General features: G+C 38.2%; 1 protein-coding gene and 1 long non-coding RNA gene across 3 annotated transcripts; one reads left to right on the top strand and one right to left on the bottom strand.

Annotated features, from left to right (window-relative positions):
• Positions 1 to 1,005: 1,005 nt before the first annotated feature.
• Positions 1,006 to 16,208, bottom strand: LOC311289547 (stonustoxin subunit alpha-like). Of its 2 annotated transcripts, none has more exons than XM_084407637.1 (5): positions 16,077 to 16,208; positions 8,793 to 8,888; positions 6,548 to 8,266; positions 4,632 to 4,664; positions 1,006 to 3,603 (listed from the first exon to the last, which is right to left on the bottom strand). In XM_084407637.1, the coding sequence occupies exons 2-5, from the start codon at positions 8,881 to 8,883 to the stop codon at positions 3,083 to 3,085; spliced, it is 2,364 nt and encodes a 787-aa protein (XP_084263763.1). In that variant the 5' UTR covers positions 8,884 to 8,888; positions 16,077 to 16,208; the 3' UTR covers positions 1,006 to 3,082. The 2 variants fall into 2 exon arrangements, with proteins under 2 accessions (XP_084263763.1, XP_084263764.1); XM_084407638.1 differs by having other exon boundaries at positions 8,793 to 8,885; positions 16,077 to 16,161.
• On the top strand, positions 9,094 to 14,360 carry LOC311289580. The gene is made up of 3 exons (XR_014627157.1): positions 9,094 to 9,180; positions 13,054 to 13,155; positions 14,242 to 14,360. It is a non-coding gene; the product is annotated as an uncharacterized lncRNA (long non-coding RNA).
• Positions 16,209 to 21,851: the final 5,643 nt, after the last annotated feature.

Below are 21,851 nucleotides of genomic sequence, written 5' to 3'. Positions count from 1 at the left end.
CTCAAGCACTTTTCTCACTGGTGCATAAAACACTGCGCCCACCTGATTCTCTTCCACCTCATTTTTACTCCACTGACTCCTGTAATTCCATTATGACATTTTTTTAATACTAAAATTGACCATATACATCAACAGTTATCCCCCCAGATCTCATCCCTCAAACCATCCTCTGATTTTCAAATACTTTCTTGTCATCCTTTCTCTGACTTTACCCTTCCCTCTGCTGCTGAAATAACCAACTTTGTCCGCAAATCTAAACCATCAACCTGCCAACTTGATCCTCTCCTGACTACACTGGTTAAAGCTTGCATTCAGTCCCTGACCCCTCTTATAACTGCAATTATCCATTCCTCTCTTATCACTGGTATGTTCCGTCACCCCTCAAATCAGCTGCAATAACCCCCATTCTCAAGAAACCTGGAGCTGACCCCAGCAACTTCAACAATCTCCGCCCAATTTCCAACCTTCCCTTCCTTTCAAAAATCCTTGAAAAAACAGTTGCCTCTCAGATTCATGACCATCTTTCCCACAATAGTCTCTATGAACAGTTTCAATAAGGTTTCCATCCCCTTCATAGCACCATTCATTCTTGTTAAAATAACCAATGGCCTCCTCACGGCTGCGGACTCTGGATTTCTAACAATCCTCATCCTCCTGGACCTGAGTGCTGCTTTTGACACTATTTCCCACACCATCCTCATCGACTGACTAGCCTCCCTTGGATTATCTGATACACCCCTGCACTGGTTTAAATCATATCTTTCTGGCCGTACTCAGTTTGTACAACTCAAATCATTCAGATCCCACTACACCCCCCTCTCCTCTGGTGTTCCCCAAGGTTCTGTCCTTGGACCCCTTCTGTTCATTATCCACCTTCTCCCTCTTGGCCATATTTTTCGTAAACATAACATTCAGTTTCATTGCTATGCAGATGACACCCAGCTCTACCTATCTACTAAACCCACCACATCCCTCCCTCCCACCTCTCTATCCAACTGTCTTGATCAGATCCTGGTTCTCGCTAAACTTTCTCAAGCTCAACAGTGACAAAACTGAACTCCTCCTTATTGGCACTAAATCCATGCTCTCTAAAATAAATGACTTCTCCATCTCCATCGACAATTCATCTGTGTCACCCTCCCCCCAGGTTAAGAGTCTGGGTGTCATCCTTGATAGCACTCTGTCATTCCAGTCCCACATCAATAACATCACTCGGTCAGCATATTTCCATTTACGTAACATCTCTCACCTACGTCCATCTCTCTCCCCCAACAGTGCTAAAATTCTGGTTCACACCCTGGTCACCTCCCGCCTAGACTATTGCAACTCTCTCCTCTATGGTCTACCTGACAAATTCATCCATAAACTACAACTAGTCCTAAACTCTGCTGCCCGCATCATTACTAGAGCCCCCTCCATTAGTCACATAACACCTGTCCTGCAGCAACTTCATTGGCTCCCCATCAAATACCGCATAATTTACAAGATCCTCCTCCTTACATTTAAAGCTATCAAGAATCTCGCCCCTAAGTATCTCACTGAGCTCCTCCATATCAAGACACCCACCCGTTCTCTCAGGTCCTCTTCCTCCATCCAGCTCATCCTCCCACATGCTCGTCTGGTTACCATGGGGTTAGAGCTTTCAGTCACTCAGCCCCACACCTCTGGAACTCTCTGCCCCACTATATTCAACACTCCACGTCCATAACCACTTTCAAATCTCACCTAAAAACTCATCTTTTCAGACAGGCTTACTCTCTTAAATTCTAAATTTGCTTTCACTGTAATGATCTGATCCAGCCTGCCTGACAGACATTTCTGACTGGATGAAGGACAATCACCTTCAACTAAACCTGGCAAAGACAGAGCTACTCGTGGTCCCGGCCAACCCAACGCTTCATCACAACTTCACCATTCAGCTAGACTCGTCATCCATAACTCCATCAAGGTCAGCCAGGAGCCTCGGAGTGGAAATTGATGATCAATTGAACTTCACAGACCACATTGCTAGAACTGCCCGGTCATGTAGATTTGCCTTGTACAACATTAGGAGGATCAGGCCCTTCCTATCAGAACATGCTACGCAACTCCTTGTCCAAGCGCTAGTTTTATCCAGGCTGGACTATTGTAACGCTCTCCTGGCTGGTCTTCCAGCTTGCACAGTCAAACCTCTGCAACTGATCCAGAATGCCGCAGCTAGAGTGGTCTTTAATGAGCCGAGGAGAACACGTCACTCCTCTCCTCACTAAATTGCACTGGTTGCCGCTCGCATCAAATTCAAGTCACTGACACTCGCCTACAGAACAGCCACTGGTTCTGCTCCCTTTTACTTAAACTCATTAATTCGGACTTATGTGCCATCCAGAAACTTGCGCTCTGCAAGCGAACAACGTCTTGTGGTGCCATCTCAAAGAGGCACAAAATCTCTTTCTCTGACCTTTACCATGACTGTTCCCTGCTGGTGGAATGATCTGCCTAACTCAACCAGAGATGCTGAGTCCAGAGCCACTTTCAAGAAACGTCTGAAGACGCTTCTTCTTCGACAGCACTTGATCAAGTAATACTAACTTTCTCTTCTCTTCTCTTCTATTCTTATTAAAAAAAATGTTTAAATCTGCGTTGGATTCAACTGAGAAGGGCCCTAGCACTCGCATATTTTTGTTCTACTGTTAGTTTAACTGCTTCTATTGTTCTCATTTGTAAGTCGCTTTGGATAAAAGCGTCTGCTAAATGAATAAATGTAAAATGTAAATATTATTGCCTGTTTTCTCTGATTGATTTTTTAATTGATTGAGTGTTTTAGTATTGTTGATTTTGTAAGGTGACCTTGAGTGTTGAGAAAGGCGCCCATAAATAAAATGCATTATTATTATTATGTTTCAGTGAGTCTCATTGTGTCTCATATTTGCTCTCTCTTCTCTGTGTATCATTGTCTGTTTCTCTTTATTTCACTGACAGAAGTTCAGCTGTTATTAATGTAATGAAGAGACAATAAGAGACTCTAGAACATCTCACTGTCTCTGGTTTATCATGCAGCTCAAAGCATTATGGGTAGAATCTCTCATCAGTCTATTCTCATTCATCAACACAGTTTCACCGATGATCCAGGATTATAAACCCCAAACCCAGGATAGAGTGTGTGTGTGAATGTGGTCTGGACTGTGTGTATGAGGCTCAGTGTGTCAGAGACGCTGTAGAAGGACAGAGTTCCTGCACTGTGATCCACACACACTCTTATTCTCCAGCTGATGGGCTTTACAGGGAGTTCAGTCACTATGCTATTGTGTATGAATGAGTAACTGGAGGAAGAGCAGGACAAACTCCAGGACTGATCATTACATCCAAACACACACTCTTTACCCGATCCCTTCCTGCTGATGCTCTTATATGACACGGATATACACACATCACCACTCCAATCAATCTCCCAGTAAGAGGGTCCACACACACTCTCTCTACACAGCACCTGACGCACATCATCAAATCTGTCTGGATGATCAGGATACGGCTGGGCTCTCCTAGTGCAAGTAATCACTCTGTTCTCCTCAGACAGATCGAGGCGTTTATTCACTGTGTTCAGATCCAGAGTGAACTGATGAGAATCTGAAGGAGAGAAAACACATCAGTGAATTACAGAAACTTTCTGTCTCGAGTCTTCATTTCAGATCTGACTAGTTCATTTAGGATTGTAAGCAACCAATGATAATAAAGCACTAAAGAAATATCATTCTGTAACAGCTTTTGTCTTGAATGAGGATCTGACTGAAATCACCTTGGCCCTCATTTATCATTCTTGCGTAGAAACGGGCGTATATGTTGGCGTAAGTTTATGCTTACACTCCTCTCACCGCCTGATTTATGAAGCTGTGAGTACCTTTGAAATCCAGGTGTACGCAATTCCTGCCCTTGATAAATGCCGCGGCTGAAAACGATCGTCATTAGAATAACACGCTCCTAAATATTCAAGTCTCCGCTTCCCCCACGCCCTCATTTTACGCCATGGACAAACAGAAGACGGCAAAGAAGAGAAACTTCTCCTACGTGGAGATCGAGACCATCACCAGGGAAGTGGAAAGAAACAAAATTGTTTTATTTGGGAGTTTAAAGAGTGTTCCCACTCTTTAAACTCCCAAATTAAGGAATTTTGTTTCTTTTTGCTAAGGTGGAAATCCAGTTTAAAGCTGTTTGGATGAGCAAATGACCTATCACAACGCATTATTTTACAGCACGTGTTTTGAAACAATTAGCATTTAATTTCGTATCACGTCACATGTATTGGGGTGTACAATAGTGATGATGATGTGATGTGGAGTACCATTCATTCACATTAATAATTGCATGACAATTTGTGATATTATTATTATGATTTTTATTATTAATGACGCTTATTGTTATTTAGAAGAAGAATGTCGTTATTATTATTATTAGAGTTTGTGTGTGTGTATTATTATTATGATTTAGTGTGTGTGTGTGTGTGTGTGTGTGTGTGTGAGAGAGAAATAATTTGTGTGTGTGTTCAATATATCAGCAGTGTCTCAGTACAGCTTAATCATCATGTTTTCTTTCAGCTTCTCCAGGAAGAACATGAACACACTCAGAGAGTTTCTCTGCTCGTTTTCTTAGTGACTTACATTGTAGGAAGTCGTTCCTGGTCTTGGGAACATCTGAGGAAATCAACAGACATGAAGAGTGTGATTATCATCAGGAGCGGGTTCACCATTTGGGATCACCAAGTCAGGATCCACACAAACACACACACACACACACACACACACACACACACACACACACACACACACACACACACACACACACACACACACACACACACATTGCATACCATTTTACTCTGAATTGCACTACAGTAATATTGAATAGAATTATTTGAGACATTTAAAAATATATATTTATTTTACTTTAAACTGCATAACAAAAATTGTCTACACTTTGGTAGACCTTACTTGCTTTTAGCTTGAACAATTGTCTTCTTATTGTGAAATCTGATATTCCGATTCTCAGATATGTCTTAGTGATTGTGTTTAGTCTTTTAAACACTTGTATAATGATCATGTTAGATGATAACGGGTAATCGGTTATAGTTTGCTTCATCCACTTCATCCACAGGAACCCACATAGCAACACTGTTTCGGCCCAGATCCGGCCCACATCTGGCACTTGTGGAATGCAGATCTGGCCCTCATGCAGCGTGGAATGACGGCACTTGATCGGACCGCTCCTGTTTGCCAGATCTGGGCCACAGGCAGGCCATAGCAATGCCACAAAAATAGACAAACACACTGTCACAGCGACAAAATAAGACAAAAGATATAATCTGGTCAGCGTTGACCTTTGTGGGAAAGTAAGTGTCCGGTGAACTGGGAGAAGAATAAAAGTATTTTGTTACCTATACGATGTATTTCTGACGTGAATAAAACACGGTGTCAAATTAGAAGTTTTAAATGCCGCTTCCATAGACATCGGTGTGTTTGTGAATTTGTTGCTAGTATTTCATGTATTTAAATGAAAATAAAGGTACCTCCAGGGGGCGTTGTCGGGCTTTCGTTCAGGTGTATTTCATGGTTTTATTGTCAACTATTGTTCTATAGGAGAAAACGCCTTTTGTGTCTCACGGCAAACAAACTAAATATTACAAAATGGTTAAACGATTAAAGAAATGTTATTCATTTTACGGTTTTAAAGTGTAGTCTTGTTTAACATCATATAATAATCCTCTGAAATGAGTTTACAGCAGAAGTCACCAACAGAGCGAAATGTTATTATTTCTGTCATTAAGTAAATGTGTAAACTGCAATTAATAAATGCAACTGAAAATGTAATTGATAAGACAATTGAATGCAATAGAGTCAAAACATTAATGCCATTCGGCAGTGTATCAAATACTTGTTTTCCCCACTGTATATATACACACACACACACACATATATATATATACATATATACACTCATCTAAAGGATTATTAGGAACACCGGTTAAATTTCTCATTAATGAAATTATCTAATCAGCCAATCACATGGCAGTTGCTTCAATGCATTTAGGGGTGTGGTCCTGGTCAAGACAATCTCCTGAACTCTAAACTGAATGTCAGAATGGGAAAGAAAGGTGATTTAAGCAATTTTGAGCGTGGCATGGTTGTTGGTGCCAGACGGGCCGGTCTGAGTATTTCACAATCTGCTCAGTTACTGGGATTTTCACGCACAACCATTTCTAGGGTTTACAAAGAATGGTGTGAAAAGGGAAAAACATCCAGTATGCGGCAGTCCTGTGGGTGAAAATGCCTTGTTGATGCTAGAGGTCAGAGGAGAATGGGCCGACTGATTCAAGCTGATACAAGAGCAACTTTGACTGAAATAACCACTCGTTACAACCGAGGTATGCAGCAAAGCATTTGTGAAGCCACAACACGCACAACCTTGAGGCGGATGGGCTACAACAGCAGAAGACCCCACCGAGTACCACTCATCTCCACTACAAATAGGAAAAAGAGGCTACAATTTGCATGCAAAGAGAAGTGCATATGACACTCACCTAGAGACTGTATGGGGCCGATAGTGTCACTGGCTTCACTCACTCCCACTTTACCCACTATCCTGTAGCGGATCAAGTACTGCTTTCCAAACTCCAATCCAGTCAGAGTAAAGACTTCCTCAGCGGTGTTTATGATAATCCACTGTTCCTCAGAGCCAGAATCTGCTTTCACCTGCTGGTACTCCACTCTGTACCTCACAGTTTCTCCAGTTGGGGACTTCTGCAGTTTCAGGGACACACTGTCCTCCAGGTCCTTCTCCACTTCTGGAGGGGGAGGCTTCGACACGGGCTGGAACTGTGTGTCTGTCAGATTCCCTGTTTCATACAGATAGATAGAGGAGCCTGGACTGGAGGGATCGGAGATGGCAGAAATAATGAACCGATATCTCTTTTCATCTTTATTAGCCTCTGAAAAACTTCTGAAAAGAGTTAAGTTCTTTCTCATCTTTGACATGACACCAGGATTGAGCCACTGTTCTGATACTAACGTGCTAAAATTGTGTTTCATTCCCACATCAAGCTCTTTAAACTCATCAGATTCCAGAAACTTCTTCAGGGTTGAAAGATACGGGTCTTCATACTTCAGAGATGTGAAGGTCAAGCACACCACAACATCAATATTAGGATTAAGGAGGATGGTGTTGAGATGGTTTGAGTCTTCAGTTTTGATTCCCTCCAGTATCTCGGTTTGAGAACTCAAGATGTTAAGTTCAGCCGTTGCATGATCTAACCACTGGTTAAGCATGTCAGCATTAAAGGGGGAGCTGTAGTGGATCTTCAGGATGTCTTCCAATGAATTTTGCTCCATCGCTCCTCCTCGTATAGCAGGCAAGACCTTGGCCAGTGCTTTTAGGAATACCATTTTGTAAATGTTAAGAGAGCCTTGAAATAAACGGAGCCTCTCTTTGACGTCTTTGAAAACATTTACCAGAGTTTTCCTGGAGAAGTCGTTGCATGTCCTCTCTACTTCTCGCAGCTCCTCTATTATAGCTTCAGTGTCGGAAACCAGACGTAAGGTGATTTCTCTCTCCAACTGAGCAGCTTTTGTATCCAGTAGAGAAAGAGGATAGAGCCAGACTTTTATTGGAACTGCATTCTCTGGATTGTCCTTCAGTATAGTGGGGAGCTTCTTGTACACCTCTAGGGCGTCCATGTAAGTGGTGGGGTTCTGATCAAGGCGGACGTCACCATAAAATGTGCAGGCGATGCTCTTAGCCATTTTCTTATTTTCATCTTTCATTTCTAAAGCTCCTTTCCCCTCAATAGAAAATTGAGGAATCTTTTTGACCATGACATTCAGATCTCCCTTAATCTCCTGCTTTTCTTCGTCTTCTGAAAATGTCAGATCAAACACCATGACGGCCTGAGCTCCGTACAGTACAGCCGTGACCACATGAGTTGCAGTTTTCTGGTCAAAGACCTGAGGGTAAGTGATCTGTCCCAGATGGCTCATAGTGAGCTGGTCGAATCTTGTGGTTTCACTGTAATTCATTGTAACTCTGGACTGTTGGTTTGAGGATTTGGTGTCATGCAGGAACTTGGCAGATCCTCCCACCTCCACCAGCCCTCCCAAGAAGCTGGCCTTCAGGGAAGCGCTCACATCCAGGAGACTGGACTTACTAGAGAGAGAGTCGGAGCTACTGAACTTCAAATCTGTCATGGGCTTTGGATGACTGTCCATATCTTCATTCAGTGACTTCTTATCCCACAGAGTGACACCTGAAATGAGAAATGGCTTTAACAGTTAAGTCAAGTCAGGTCACCTTTATTTATATAGCACTTTTTACAATACAGATTGTTTCAAATCAGCTTTACAGAGAGAACAGAAAAATAATGCAAAAAAGTTTGTTTCCAGAACAAAATAGCACCATCGTCAAGCTTAAGTAAGTTCAGTGATGGTTCTTTTTTGTTAAAAAAAAAGATTTTCATTTAATTATATATATATATATATATATATATATATATATATATATATATATATATATATATAGCCGCTCTGGAAAAAAACATGACGCCATCGTCCAGCTCAGTTCAGTTCTCATATAATAGTGTCAATGCAGGCAGATCAATAATACTGTTGAATATTAATGTGTGCGGAGCAATGTTAACATGCTGATTTTGTTTCTATAAGACTACTAATTTAATAGTTGTGTCCTTTATCTTAAATCTCTAAATTACCACATTGTTGATTCACATTTGGTTGAAAAGGAGAGTAAAGAGCATTTTAGTAGGTACTGTACAGCACCTGGAATGAAGGTATCCCTGCGGCAGTCATACAGCATACCAGGATACAGAGGTCTTCCTAGAGCTGACACTTCAATGGTCTGTGATCCCATGGCTGCTGGAAATAACAATGAACAATGGGGACATTTATACATTTGAATGTGGCAGAGAGGGGGACGCTAGGACCTGGGGAAGAGTTGTGTGAGGCATGACTGGTAAGGGTGCTAGAATTAATTAATTGTCACACAAATTAGACCAGGTGAAACACCTTATTTAAAGTAAGACAAAGATCAGAAGAGGTGAAGGAGGGAAGAGGGATTTGACTGACGTGAGCGGAAGTATTTTGACTGACACGGAGGCAAACATTGTGACAAATTACTAGGAGGAAAGACTAGGACTGAGAAGTAAAGGTAATATAAATACAGTTTAAATAAATAAATAAAAAGAAGGGAAAAGGGTTGTGTGAGGAATTTGCAGTGGGATTATCGACCGACGGCCTGTATAGGTCCGGAACGGTGGTCTCACGGAGTTCCTTGCAATCCGTAGGAGATGGTAGGAAATGACTCTGACAGTGAGAGTAATAACATGGCTTGTAGTGAGGAAGATGAGAGGAGGCTAAATGAATGGGAAAGTGCTGGTAAGGGAAAGAAGGGAGAGAGTCGGAAAAGAAAGAAAAATCATGCATCTAGCATTGGAGAATCAGAAAGTGATGAAAGTGGAAAAGGGGTAAAAACAGTAAAGGAAGGAATATTGAATGTTGTTGTCAGATTTGAAGAAGAAGGCGGAGTTAAGAAAATTGACCCGATTAAATTAACAAAAATCATCAAGAATCAGATTGGGAAATATGCAAGGATTTTAGGAGATGGGAATTTGCTAATTGGATGTGAAAATGGGACCCAGTTAGACAAAGCTAAAAGGATGACATATATTGGTAAAGTTAAGGTTCAGAGGGTTGTAAAAGTTGGAGAAAAGAGAGATAACGGAGGTAAAGGAGTGATTTATGGGATTCCCATTAATATCAGTAATAAAGAAATACTGGAAAACATGAGAGTGAATAAATTCACAGTGAAAAGTGTCAAAAGATTGACCAAAGGAATAGAGAAAAAGGACACTGAGTCAATACTGATTGAATTTGAGGAGAAAGAGTTACCTAAAGAGGTATACTTTGGATATGTAAGATATAATGTGAGAGAATATGTACAGAAACCAATGAGATGCTACAACTGTCAGGAGTTTGGGCACACTGCTAAAATGTGTAAGGGGAAAAGAAGGTGTGCTAGATGTGGAGGTGAACATGAATATGGGATGTGTGGTGAGGGAACAAAACCTAAGTGTTGTAACTGCGGAGGAAATCATAGTGTAGCATACTGGGGATGTGAAGCACTTAAAAAAGAGGTGGAGGTACAGAAGATAAGACTAAAAGAGAAGGTGTCATATGCTGAAGCAGTTAAGATGAATGGACAGAGGAATCAGAATATAGAGGGAAGAGTGAATAAAGGACAAGAGGAAATGGATGATCAGCAAGGGATGAGGAAAGCATGGATAGAAAAAAAGAAACTGGTCACATTCATTGCAGGAGTAATTAATGCAACACATGAGATTAAGTCAAAAACAGAAAGAATTCAAGTAATTGTGAAAGCGGCAGAACACCATTTGGACATGATAGGGCTGAAGTGGGAGGAAATAAATGATGAACTCAGGATGCAAGCAAGCCAGGAGGCATCATGATTAGGTTTTTAATCCTAATAATGCTGATTTTACAGTGGAATGCGAGAAGTCTCTTAGCTAATGGGCAGGATTTTAAGCAATTTGTTGGTAGTAGGGTAGAAAAACCAGAGATAGTGTGCATTCAAGAAACTTGGTTAAGACCTCAATTGGATTTTGTTTTATATGATTATGTGGCGGTAAGGTGTGATAGAAGGGAGGGGGGAGGAGGAGGGTGTGTTACATTTATAAAGCAAGGAATACCGTATAAAATCTTAGGAGTGGGAAATGAACAAGAATATGTAGTAGTGAAAGTATGGGCAGGAAAGAGAGAGTTGGTGATTTGTAATTATTATAATCCTTGTAAAAGACTAGAGAAAACTAAGCTAGAAAAGATAGAGGGACAAAATTGTAATAATATTATATGGTGTGGGGATTTTAATGGACATAATACTTTGTGGGGGAGTAAAAAAAGTGATTACAATGGTCAAATAATAGAAGAAATGATAGATGAGAAGAATTTAGTGTGCTTAAATAATGGTGTAGGTACAAGAATTGATGTTAACACTGGAAAGGAATCAGTATTAGATCTCACATTAGTTTCAAATAAAATTGCAGCAAGATGTGATTGGACAGTGCATAAGGATGGCACAATAGGCAGTGATCATTATCCGGTGTGGTGTAAAATAAATATAGAGGTAGTATGTAATATTGGGGAAGCAAGTGGAAAATGGATTTTTGAGAAAGCTGATTGGGGAAAATTCCAGGAGGAAAGTGATAGGTTGTTTAGGCAAACTAAAGATGAGGTTAGTGTTGAAATATTAGATAATCAAATTAAGCAAGGTATAATATCAGCAGCAGCAGAATCCATTCCCAAGAGTAAAGGAAGATGTAAAAAGAAAGCAGTGCCATGGTGGGATGGAAAATGTAAAGAAGCAGTGAAAAATAGAAACAAAGCATTTAGATTAGTTAAAAGAACACATAATTATGATCATTTGATTCAGTATAAACAAGCACAGGCAATAGTTAGGAGGATAATCAGACAGACAAAAAGAACATTCTGGAAATCTTATTGTGACACAATAGGAAATACAACTCAAATAGGTGAAATATGGGGAATGATTAAAAAGATGGGGGGGGATAAAAGAGAATGGAATTATCCAGTTCTGACTGAAGGAAATGAGAATGCGATAACAAATAAAGAAAAGGTAGAGATGATGGCAAAACGTTTTGTTAGTATAAACAGTTCTAATAACTTGTCAGAGGAAGGAAGAGTAGCAATAGAAAGAACAAAAGCGCAGTATAAGGATGTGATATGCAGGAAAGATAATGGGGATGAGGAGCAAGATGCTCCTTTTAGCATGGGAGAGTTGCAGAGAGCGCTGGATAGGTCAGGGAAAACGGCTCCAGGGAAAGATGAAGTGTGCTACAGTATGTTAAAACATTTAAGTATAGAGGGTTTGGGGAAATTATTAAATTTATACAACAAGGTGTGGGAGGAAGGGAGACTTCCACAAAGCTGGAAAGAGGCAATAATTATTCCAATAAGGAAGCCTGGAAAGGATCCAAGTAATCCTGGTAGTTACAGACCAATTGCATTAACATTGCATATATGTAAGATAATGGAACGTATGATAAATGAAAGACTAATATATCTTTTAGAGAGTAGAAATAAAATGGCTAGATGTCAAAGTGGTTTTAGAAAAGGAAGAAATACAATGGATCCTGTGATCATTTTGGAGGAGGAAATAAGGAAGGCACAAGTGAATAAAGAAACTGTAGTAGCAGTATTCTTTGATGTGGAGAAAGCATACGATATGCTGTGGAAAGAGGGTCTTTTAATCAAATTACATTTAATGGGAGTTGGAGGGAAAATGTTTAATTGGATTATGGATTTCTTAAATAGAAGGAATATACAGGTGAAAATTGGGGTAGATTTATCAAAGCAATATGTTGTAGAAAATGGAACACCACAGGGAAGTATGGTTAGTCCAACTTTATTCTCCATTATGATTAATGATATTTATTTAAATCTTCCAGGGGATATAGGGAGGTCTTTATTCGCAGATGATGGTGCTATATGGAAGAAAGGTAGAAATATTGAGTATATTTTAAAGAAGATGCAGGAAGGAATTGATCAAGTTGAAAATTGGGGATTAAAATGGGGATTTAAGTTTTCAGTGGAAAAATCAAAAGTAATGGTTTTTACAAATAAAAAGAAGAATAAGGAAATTAAGCTGAAAATGTATGGAAGTATGTTAGAGAAAGTAGAATGTTTTCGTTTCTTGGGAATATACTTTGACACAAAACTAACATGGAGAGAACATATAAAGTATACAGTTAATAAATGTAAGAAAGTGCTAAATGTGATGAGATGTCTTGCTGGGTTGGAGTGGGGTGCAAGTGTTTCAGCTTTAAAATATATATACATTGCTTTAATAAGATCTAAATTAGACTATGGGAGTATTGCGTATGGGTCAGCAGCAAAGACAACATTAGATGAATTGGATATTGTGCAAGCGTGTGCCTTAAGAATATGTTTAGGGGCAATTAAAACTTCTCCAGTATGTGCACTTCAGGTGGAGGGAGGTGAAATGCCATTGTGGCTTCGACGGAAACAACTGACTGCAAACTATTGGATAAATCTTCGAGGGCATGAGGATAGTCATCCAACAAAAAAGGTATTACAAAAGTGTTGGGAAAAGGAGAGAAGAAAGAAAGAAAGTTTTGGCTGGACAGCTGATTTAATTGCAAAAGAAATGGAAGTGTATAATAAAAGATTTGCTAATACTGTGTTATGGCCTGTTAAGCCAATTTGGACATTGGAAATTCCGAAGGTTGATCTAGAGCTTTTAGTAATTAAAGGTTGTAACAGAAATATAGATATAATCAATGAATATTTTAAATATAAGAACAAGTATAAGGACAATACGGAGATTTATACAGATGGGTCAAAGGACCTACAAACAGATGCGACAGGGTCTGCGGTATACATCCCTAAATATGAGATAGGAATTAGCAAAAGAACATCTGACAGCATAAATGTTTATGCAGTTGAATTATGTGCTATACTTGTTGCATTAGAATGGATTGAACAATGCAGGGATATTAACATTCTAGTATGCAGTGACTCAGTATCAGCTCTTATGAGTATGAAGACTGGAAAAGCTAGTAGTCATCAAGAAATATTATATGAAATCTTGTTTTTAAATTCAAGGGTATGTAGACAAGGGAAAAATATAACATATATGTGGATACCAGCACATGTGGGCATACAGGGAAATGAGAAAGTTGATAAATTGGCAAAAAAGGCAACAAAAAAAGAGCATGTTGACATTGAAATTAAATTGTCAAAATCAGAAGGGAAGAGTCTAGTGTGGAAAAAGATAATGGAAATATGGCAACATCAATGGGATCATGAAAGTAAAGGAAGACAACTATACATGATTCAAAATAAAGTAGGCAGTATAAGAGAGATGTCAAATAGAAGGACAGAACAAGTGGTACTAACAAGACTTAGGATTGGGCATTGTAAGTTAAGTGGAACTCTTCATATGTTAGGAAAACATCCCACAGGCCAATGCGATGAATGTCAAGAGGAAGAAACAGTTAGTCACATTTTTATGTCATGCAGGAAATTTATAAAAGAAAGACAAGAGTTGAAATATAGCTTACAAGAAATTGGTATAGGACAGTACAATTTAAAAAGTATATTAGGATGTGGAAAGAGTGAGCAAGGAAAGAAATATTTGTTTTATTTTTTAAAGAGGACTGGACTGGAAAGAAGAATATAATAAAAAAGTGACATGATAATAGACAGCAGATGGCAGTAATGTAACATATTGGATACCAACTGCCTTAAAAACCCAAGGAAGAAGAAGAAGAAGAAGAAGAAGAAGAGGTGAAGCTGGGCTCTTTATTTGTTCAGGGGTGAGCTGATTCAGTGCATAATGCAAACTGCTAAAACAAGGTAGTAACGGTTTTGCTTAGTATTTTCTAAGTGTAATGTTATGATCCTTGTTTGTTTGCAGCATCTTGCTTCTTCATGAGCGGTGCTGATGACTAATAGATCATTGGAAAGCACAAGCTACTAAAACAAGGTATTAGCCGAATCGATAGTTATTAAAGTGTTTCTGTTTTAGAAATGTACTAATGTGTGCATTTTTATTGTAGGACTGGCACCGATTGTTATCGGTTTAATTTAGAGCTTTATTTCTTACTTTTTATTTAATATGAGGTTTTAATGAGTGCCTGAACTCATGTGAAACAGTGTTTTAAGTGTGACAAACAAATGTTGAGTGAGTCCCTCTTTGGTGACATTTGTGAGGAAGTAATGACGTAGCATGGTGTTCATGAGAATGAAGAATTGCTAAGTTGTTTGTTTAAATGTGTTTTATTTGTTGTTTTAGGTTTTCCCAGGCGGTTGCACTCGAGGGACAGTGGGCGCACGTGTGGTGTTTACTTTTATTGGATGCAGTGGTTTGGTGTGGTGGTGTCACATATAGGTAGATGCTGTGGTGACGTAATGGGTTGTTTGAAGTATTAAGTCTTCACTCCACTTGTACCTCTGTGTACTGCCTGGGTTGGTTTATTTTGTTCTTTTTGATTGCGTTTATGTCTATAAGGGGCTTGTGAAATAAAACTGCTCTGTAAAAGCGTTTATACCTAAAGTCCTGGTTTACTCTATATACATGATTTACCAGTGAGCTCATTAAGTGGGCTCAGGTTACAATATATATATATATAAAAAACACATTTAAACAAACAACTTCGCATGGTGTTCATGAGAATGAAGAATTGCTAAGTCATTACTTCCTCACAAATGTCCCCAAAGAGGGACTCACTCAACATTTGTTTGTCACACTTAAAACACTGTTTCACATGAGTTCAGGCACTCATTAAAACCTCATTAAATAAAAAGAAAGAAATAAAGCTCTAAATTAAACATAACAATCGGTGCCAGTCCTACAATAAAAATGCACACATTAGTACATTTCTAAAACAGAAACACTTTAATAACGATCGATTCGGCTAATACCTTGTTTTAGTAGCTTGTGCTTTCCAATGATCTATTAGTCATCAGCACCGCTCATGAAGAAGCAAGATGCTGCAAACAAACAAGGATCATAACATTACACTTAGAAAATACTAAGCAAAACCGTTACTACCTTGTTTTAGCAGTTTGCATTATGCACTGAATCAGCTCACCCCTGAACAAATAAAGAGCCCAGCTTCACCTCTTCTGATCTTTGTCTTACTTTAAATAAGGTGTTTCACCTGGTCTAATTTGTGTGACAATTAATTCTAGCACCCTTACCAGTCATGCCTCACACAACTCTTCCCCAGGTCCTAGCGTCCCCCTCTCTGCTACATGAAGATAATAATGACTAACTTATCATACTAAAATTCTTTTCACTTGTTACTAATTTCATTAGTTCACAAATCGTTTTAACGTTCCTTAAAATGCAATCTAATTCAGTCTTCAAAATTTCAAAAGCACATTAAGGCATAAATCCTTCCGGCTGCGTTTACATGCAACCAAATAATCCGTCAGTAATGGGATTGGCGGCTCAATCTGACTGAAAAGACTTCATATACACACCTTAATCGATCCGATTGAGCTCGATCCAAAATAAATGTAGATCTTATTGAAAGGGAAAGTTTATTCCTCTTCTAATTTATCGAGAGAACATGTAAACACTCAAGTGAATTGAAAACCGAAACTGAAAGGACTGTGCATCTGCAATGACGTAAAATGTAGAGATGACGCGCGGAACGAGCTGATGTTGATGTTAAATAAAATGAAACTAAAATATCACTATCGTCTGTGAAGTGTAGCAGAACAACATCCCTGCTGTCCTTGTTTCGTCCTCTCATCCACAGACGCTTTGTTTTGGCCGCGGAATGAGGTGTTTTTACTGCTTAAAACCATAAGCAGTGTAATGTATTGTTTTGCTGGGGTTCTGTTGCTCTTCAGTAAAAGCAGTTATTGTGCAGTTACACTCGCTGTCTTTATTGTCTCAAGAATATTACAAGCAGCAGCACATCATATGGTTTATGTGCTCTTCGCCTCATAACCAGAATAGATGTCTATCTAAGTCTGCTCTTTAAAACAAAGAAAAGAAGCAATGTATGAGAATTTAATGTGCAAACAGCCGGAAACTCTGTATTCGAGCAGTGTTCAAGTAAACAGTTAAATCCATTAAAGGTGCTATGTAGTTTTTCTACTAAAATTAATCCTTTTTGTATTGCCTGTGTGTGAAGGGGTTGTAATCTCACATTAAAATTATCCACTTTGCTGGTTTGGCTATTACCTCTGAAAGCAAGTATTCTTATTTTTATGTGAAGGTGTTGTACCGAAATCCCACTCCCCGGACAAATCGCACTTCCCTTCGCGTGCACAGGCGAGCGAGTTCAAATGCACTTCGTTTGCCATACCTGTATATCCGTTTATCGATCGATTTTTCACACAGCAAGCGCAGATCCTGTATGAAGCTTGTCTAAAAATAAAGAAATTAACAGAAAGTGAACTATTGTGGATAAAAGATGCAAAAAAAACATGGCAGATCGATTCAAACTATATAAACTTCGACGAAGGAATAAAGCTACCAGCTATCAAAACAAAACTGTTAATTTCACTTAATTTAACCGAACTTATCGTTTGTGTTAAACACGCTGTGGTTCATAGGAAAATATTGGATTACTCTCCCCATTCCCATTGCACATGAATGTCATTAAAAATAATAATATTTAACCTTTTTTTCACGAAGATAGGCTTTAAGAGTTCATCAAATACATACTATAGACGGGTTTCTGTGCAACGTCATCACATAGATGCGCGCGCATCTTAGAGGCAGAAAGCAGATCTTTTCTATATGTAGCAGAAGCAGAGATGACACGGAGCTGTTGTGCTGTAAACTGCACTTAATTATTTGGATCTATTTGCATCCTATTTCCATATCCTGAGTATCTGGTATTGTTAAAATGCAAAAAACTGATCTCGTATCATTAAACTTTATATCTTGTACATGACCACAAAGCACATAATTATATGTATCTAAGGATTTATATGCCAGCGGTTGTTCCTTTTGTGTAGACTATATACACTGGGTTTCTCTATGAGATAAGTTCTTTCACAGAAGTCGAGATGGGTCTGTCTGCGGACTGCAAGACTGAGGGCGTAACTTGAAGGGGGCGTAACTTGAAGGGGGCGTAACTTGAAGTTGTCCAAATCACAACCGAATCACCCGAGATGTCAGAAGAACGAGATTTTGTTGGCAAGACGGCAGCTCGTTTGAGGGTTCAGAGACCACGGTAAGAATATTTTCCACAGATAACCGTGTAAGAAATGTTCATACAGTATTGTGGGTTTTTTTTGGTACTGTTTCTGGAGTTGATAATCTATTAAAAGTTTTTATTTATTTAAAACTAAACCGTCCTCGCTTGGTGTTGTTAAGTATTTTACTGGCTGGCGTGGTAATAATAATGCTGCCTTGCTCTTGGAATTGGCGTAAAACGGCTTTCCTTGGTATAAAATGTACATGAACACCCTCCAATTTTGAACTTGTATGCAATGAGCTCGAAATCACGATTTCAAAAGTTGTAATCACATTTCTGATAGCACGTGAAAGCAACATAAGTTAACTAATGGCAGGCAATAAAAACAATATAAGCTAGCTAATGTTAGCCAGGGTAAACATTAGGCTAATTCGGGAGCTCACTCTGTAACATGCAACGTGTAACGTGTAATGTTATTTATTTCCCCTCACACATTGCTGCATTCAGAATAATGCAAGTTTAGTTGTGATTACTTGACGGGTGCCTTTTTACATGAATGTACCGCAGTATTTCTGAAGATCTTGTTCACCAGAACAATAAATGTTAATGTTTGTGATCATTTTAATTCTTATTTTATTTTCCTCTAGCTTCATTCAACAGTTTAAAGTATCTTAAAAAATCCAAACAAATGCCAGTTGTGCAGCAAAATGGGAGATTTCTACATTTGTGTGGGCCACAGTTATGATTCAAGTCAAGGTTCTAGTGCTAAAATTATTTTAATTATCATAATATAACATTCACTTCTACATTAGACTAATGCTTTTGTTTTAGGCAATAAGTGTTTCTTTTCATTTCTGAATTGTCTTGTTATGGTGGCAAATTAAAGGAGTAGTTCACTTTTAAAATGAAAATTCTGTCATCATATAATACTCACCCTCATGTTGTTTCAAACCTGTATGCATTTCTGTCTTCTGCTGAACACAAAGGAAGATATTTAGAAGAATGTCAGTAACCAGACAGTTTTTGGGTCCCATTGACTTCCATAGTAGGGAAAAAATATATACTATGGAAGTCAATGGGACCCAAAAACTGTCTTGTTACTGACATTCTTCTAAATATCTTCCTTTGTGTTCAGCAGAAGAAAAAAATTCATACAGGTTTGAAACAACATGAGGGTGATTATATGATGACAGAATTTTCATTTTAAAAGTGAACTACTTTAATATTGAGGAAACAGTGCTACCAGAAAAGTTCATATTTAAAAAAAAAAGAAGAAATGCAAACATGTTTTACACTTAAACTTTTCTTTTCTTTTGTCAACAGGTGTGGTAAACTGGAACTCCTTTTCAGGGGAGTATAAAAGGACCTACCGCATTCCCTATCTGATCTCCCGTTGCATTCAATGTGATGATTTGTACAAAGACTGTTAAAGGAGAACTCCGGTCAATTTTAACATTGAGCTAATTTTTTTGTAAATTTGGAGTGCTGTCAATACAGAGAACAATGACAAAAATCGGTGTTGCCTACACCGTGTTATCCTCTTTTTAAAATTTGCACCCTGTTGACTTCAATGGGGCAAGTTTTAAACCTGCTTTTAGCCTCTTAACATCCTTGATGTGTCATTACAAGTGCCCAGCCAATGTGAGTGAATCCTTCAGAGTGAACACGGTGAATCTGACTGCAGTAGATGTGAAAGATATGAATGAAAATGATGTTAATTCGGCCAGCGCTCATACCTGTATTTACATCCTGTTTTCGGTCGAAGTCCACAGTAATCGATTGTCGAGTTCACGCACATAGGTTTAGTTACCTATGATCATGCGCATGAACTCGACAATTGATTACTATGGACTTCGACCGAAAACAGGATGTAAATACAGGTATGAGCGCTGGCTGAAATATTATAATTTTTATTCATATCTTTCACATCTCAACCCAACTCATCCCCTTATATAACTAGGGCACAATACTTTAATTACAACAATTCATACTATACAAATCCTGCTGATTTCAACACTCAAACACAAAACACTCAATCATACACAAACTTACACGCACAGTAATGTATATTCTAACACACACACACATAGCCTTCCTTCTCCACCCTCATGGTAATCTATCCCAAAAAAAAACTTTTTTTTTTTTTGTCTTGTCAATTACTGTTTTTATTTGTTTCATGTTGAATGTGTGATACATGCTCTCTATATATACTTTTTATAATATCAAATAATCATTGTTTACTGTACGTTTTATGTTCTTTACACTTTGTTTGGGTTTTGTATCGTGTGAGGTTTTGACAATATTTGTATAACACTTTTTGAAAATTTAATATAAAAAAAAGTATGTTAAGAGGCTAAAAGCAGGTTTAAAACTTGCCCAATTGAAGTCAACAGGGTGCAAATTTTAAAAGGAGGATAACACGGTGTAGACAACACCAATTTTTGTCGTTATTCTCTGTAATGACAGCACTCCAAATGTACAAAAAAATTTGCTCAATGTTAAAATTGACCGGAGTTCTCCTTAAAGGATACTGGGGAAGTGGACAAAGAGGAAAACTTAAAGGGTTCTACTCTTAAAATGATTTTGCTGGATACTGCTGCATGGACTGTTTTTATGTGGCTGGAGGCACAATCTGATTTTCTATGACAATATTAGTGACAAATTGTGGATTGGGTTTGCATAAAACCTCCTTGTGTTGCCTTTCAATAAAAGTTTTTTTGTGATAAGTTTGCTTGTAGTTAATTTGTCTCAAAGTATCATAAGATATTTGACAGTAGTGCATTTAACTGTTTATTAGTGTTGTCAAAAAATCGTTTGTCAGCACATCAGGCAATATGACATGAACAGATATTTAAAATTATTTATTTAAAACATGAAAAAATGTTTAACAATATTTATTTAAAAAATAATGTTTTAGACAAAGCCAAATTTCAAAAGAATATCTATATTAGTACTTGCTCCACAGTCTAGTTGAGGTGGGACAATTAGAAAAAAACAATACATTGCAATATGGTTTCTAGCAATACATTATCAATACCTTGGCAGTGGCATAAATGCATATTGAAACTTGCTTTACTGTATACAGACAAAAACAAGCATTTTGAAGATGTCATCTCAAAGGTTTATGTTCATGAACAGCTAAGAGTCAGTTTAGTGCACTGCATTTGAATATGTTCAGTTAAACTTATGCGAGATCGATTAAGAAGCATATGAAACTAATCGCATACTTTTCTCTAATCGCTCTCACGGTCATTTGATGTCATCTCGTCATATCGCGGAAGTGGGCGTAACTTGAAGGGACGTGGCGGAAGTGGGCGTAACTTGAAGGGACGTGACGTAACTTGAAGGGGCGTGGCTTACGGCGTGACGTAACTTGAAGGGGCGTAACTTGAAGTGGGCGTAACTTGAAGTGGGCATAACTTGAAGTCTTGCGGGGTGCAGACAGATACTATTGCAGAAGTCGGCATAACAGAGAGCGGTTTTGCCTCCTGGATGCGCGCGCATCCGGTATTGTTTGTATACAAGAAATTGTTTCCTATACGAGGCAAATACCTGTCTTTTTTTTTTTTTTTTTTTTTGCTTAATTGCGTCTTAAAAATAGAAATAAAACAAATTATTAGTGATAATTGACACTTAAAGCTAAGAATGTAAATAAACCTTAGACATTTTTTTAAAATAAATTAATACTTATTTTCCAGCTCATTAGGGCCCCAAAAAGCATTATTTATTTCATTCATTCTTTCACTTTTACATCTTACATAGCTTATGGATATAGCCTACAATTAAAATAGCTGGAGTAGCACACTAGCACACTACTGCCCCTATCACATCTTGGTTTAGAGATTGTGTACTGAAAAAAGCTTTTGATTGTAACTGCATTAAGATGGGTTTTCCAGGGGGAGTCGGATTTTCACAGCATTAAAATACGGACTGGTGAAATCACTTGATTGTAACTTATTTTGTGTGATTGTATACTGTACATGTTACTACATCCAAATAAAATGTATTTAATAATTTTATCATTTTATATATTTTAATATCCAATGTATTTTTTATTTTAAAATATTTTTTTTAATAATTTATTATAAATAAATATTAT

Source organism: Rutilus rutilus (assembly GCF_951802725.1).
Source record: "Rutilus rutilus genome assembly, chromosome: 4".
NCBI classification, from domain to species: Eukaryota; Metazoa; Chordata; class Actinopteri; order Cypriniformes; family Leuciscidae; genus Rutilus; species Rutilus rutilus.
This window is presented reverse-complemented; position numbering and strand designations above follow the sequence as displayed.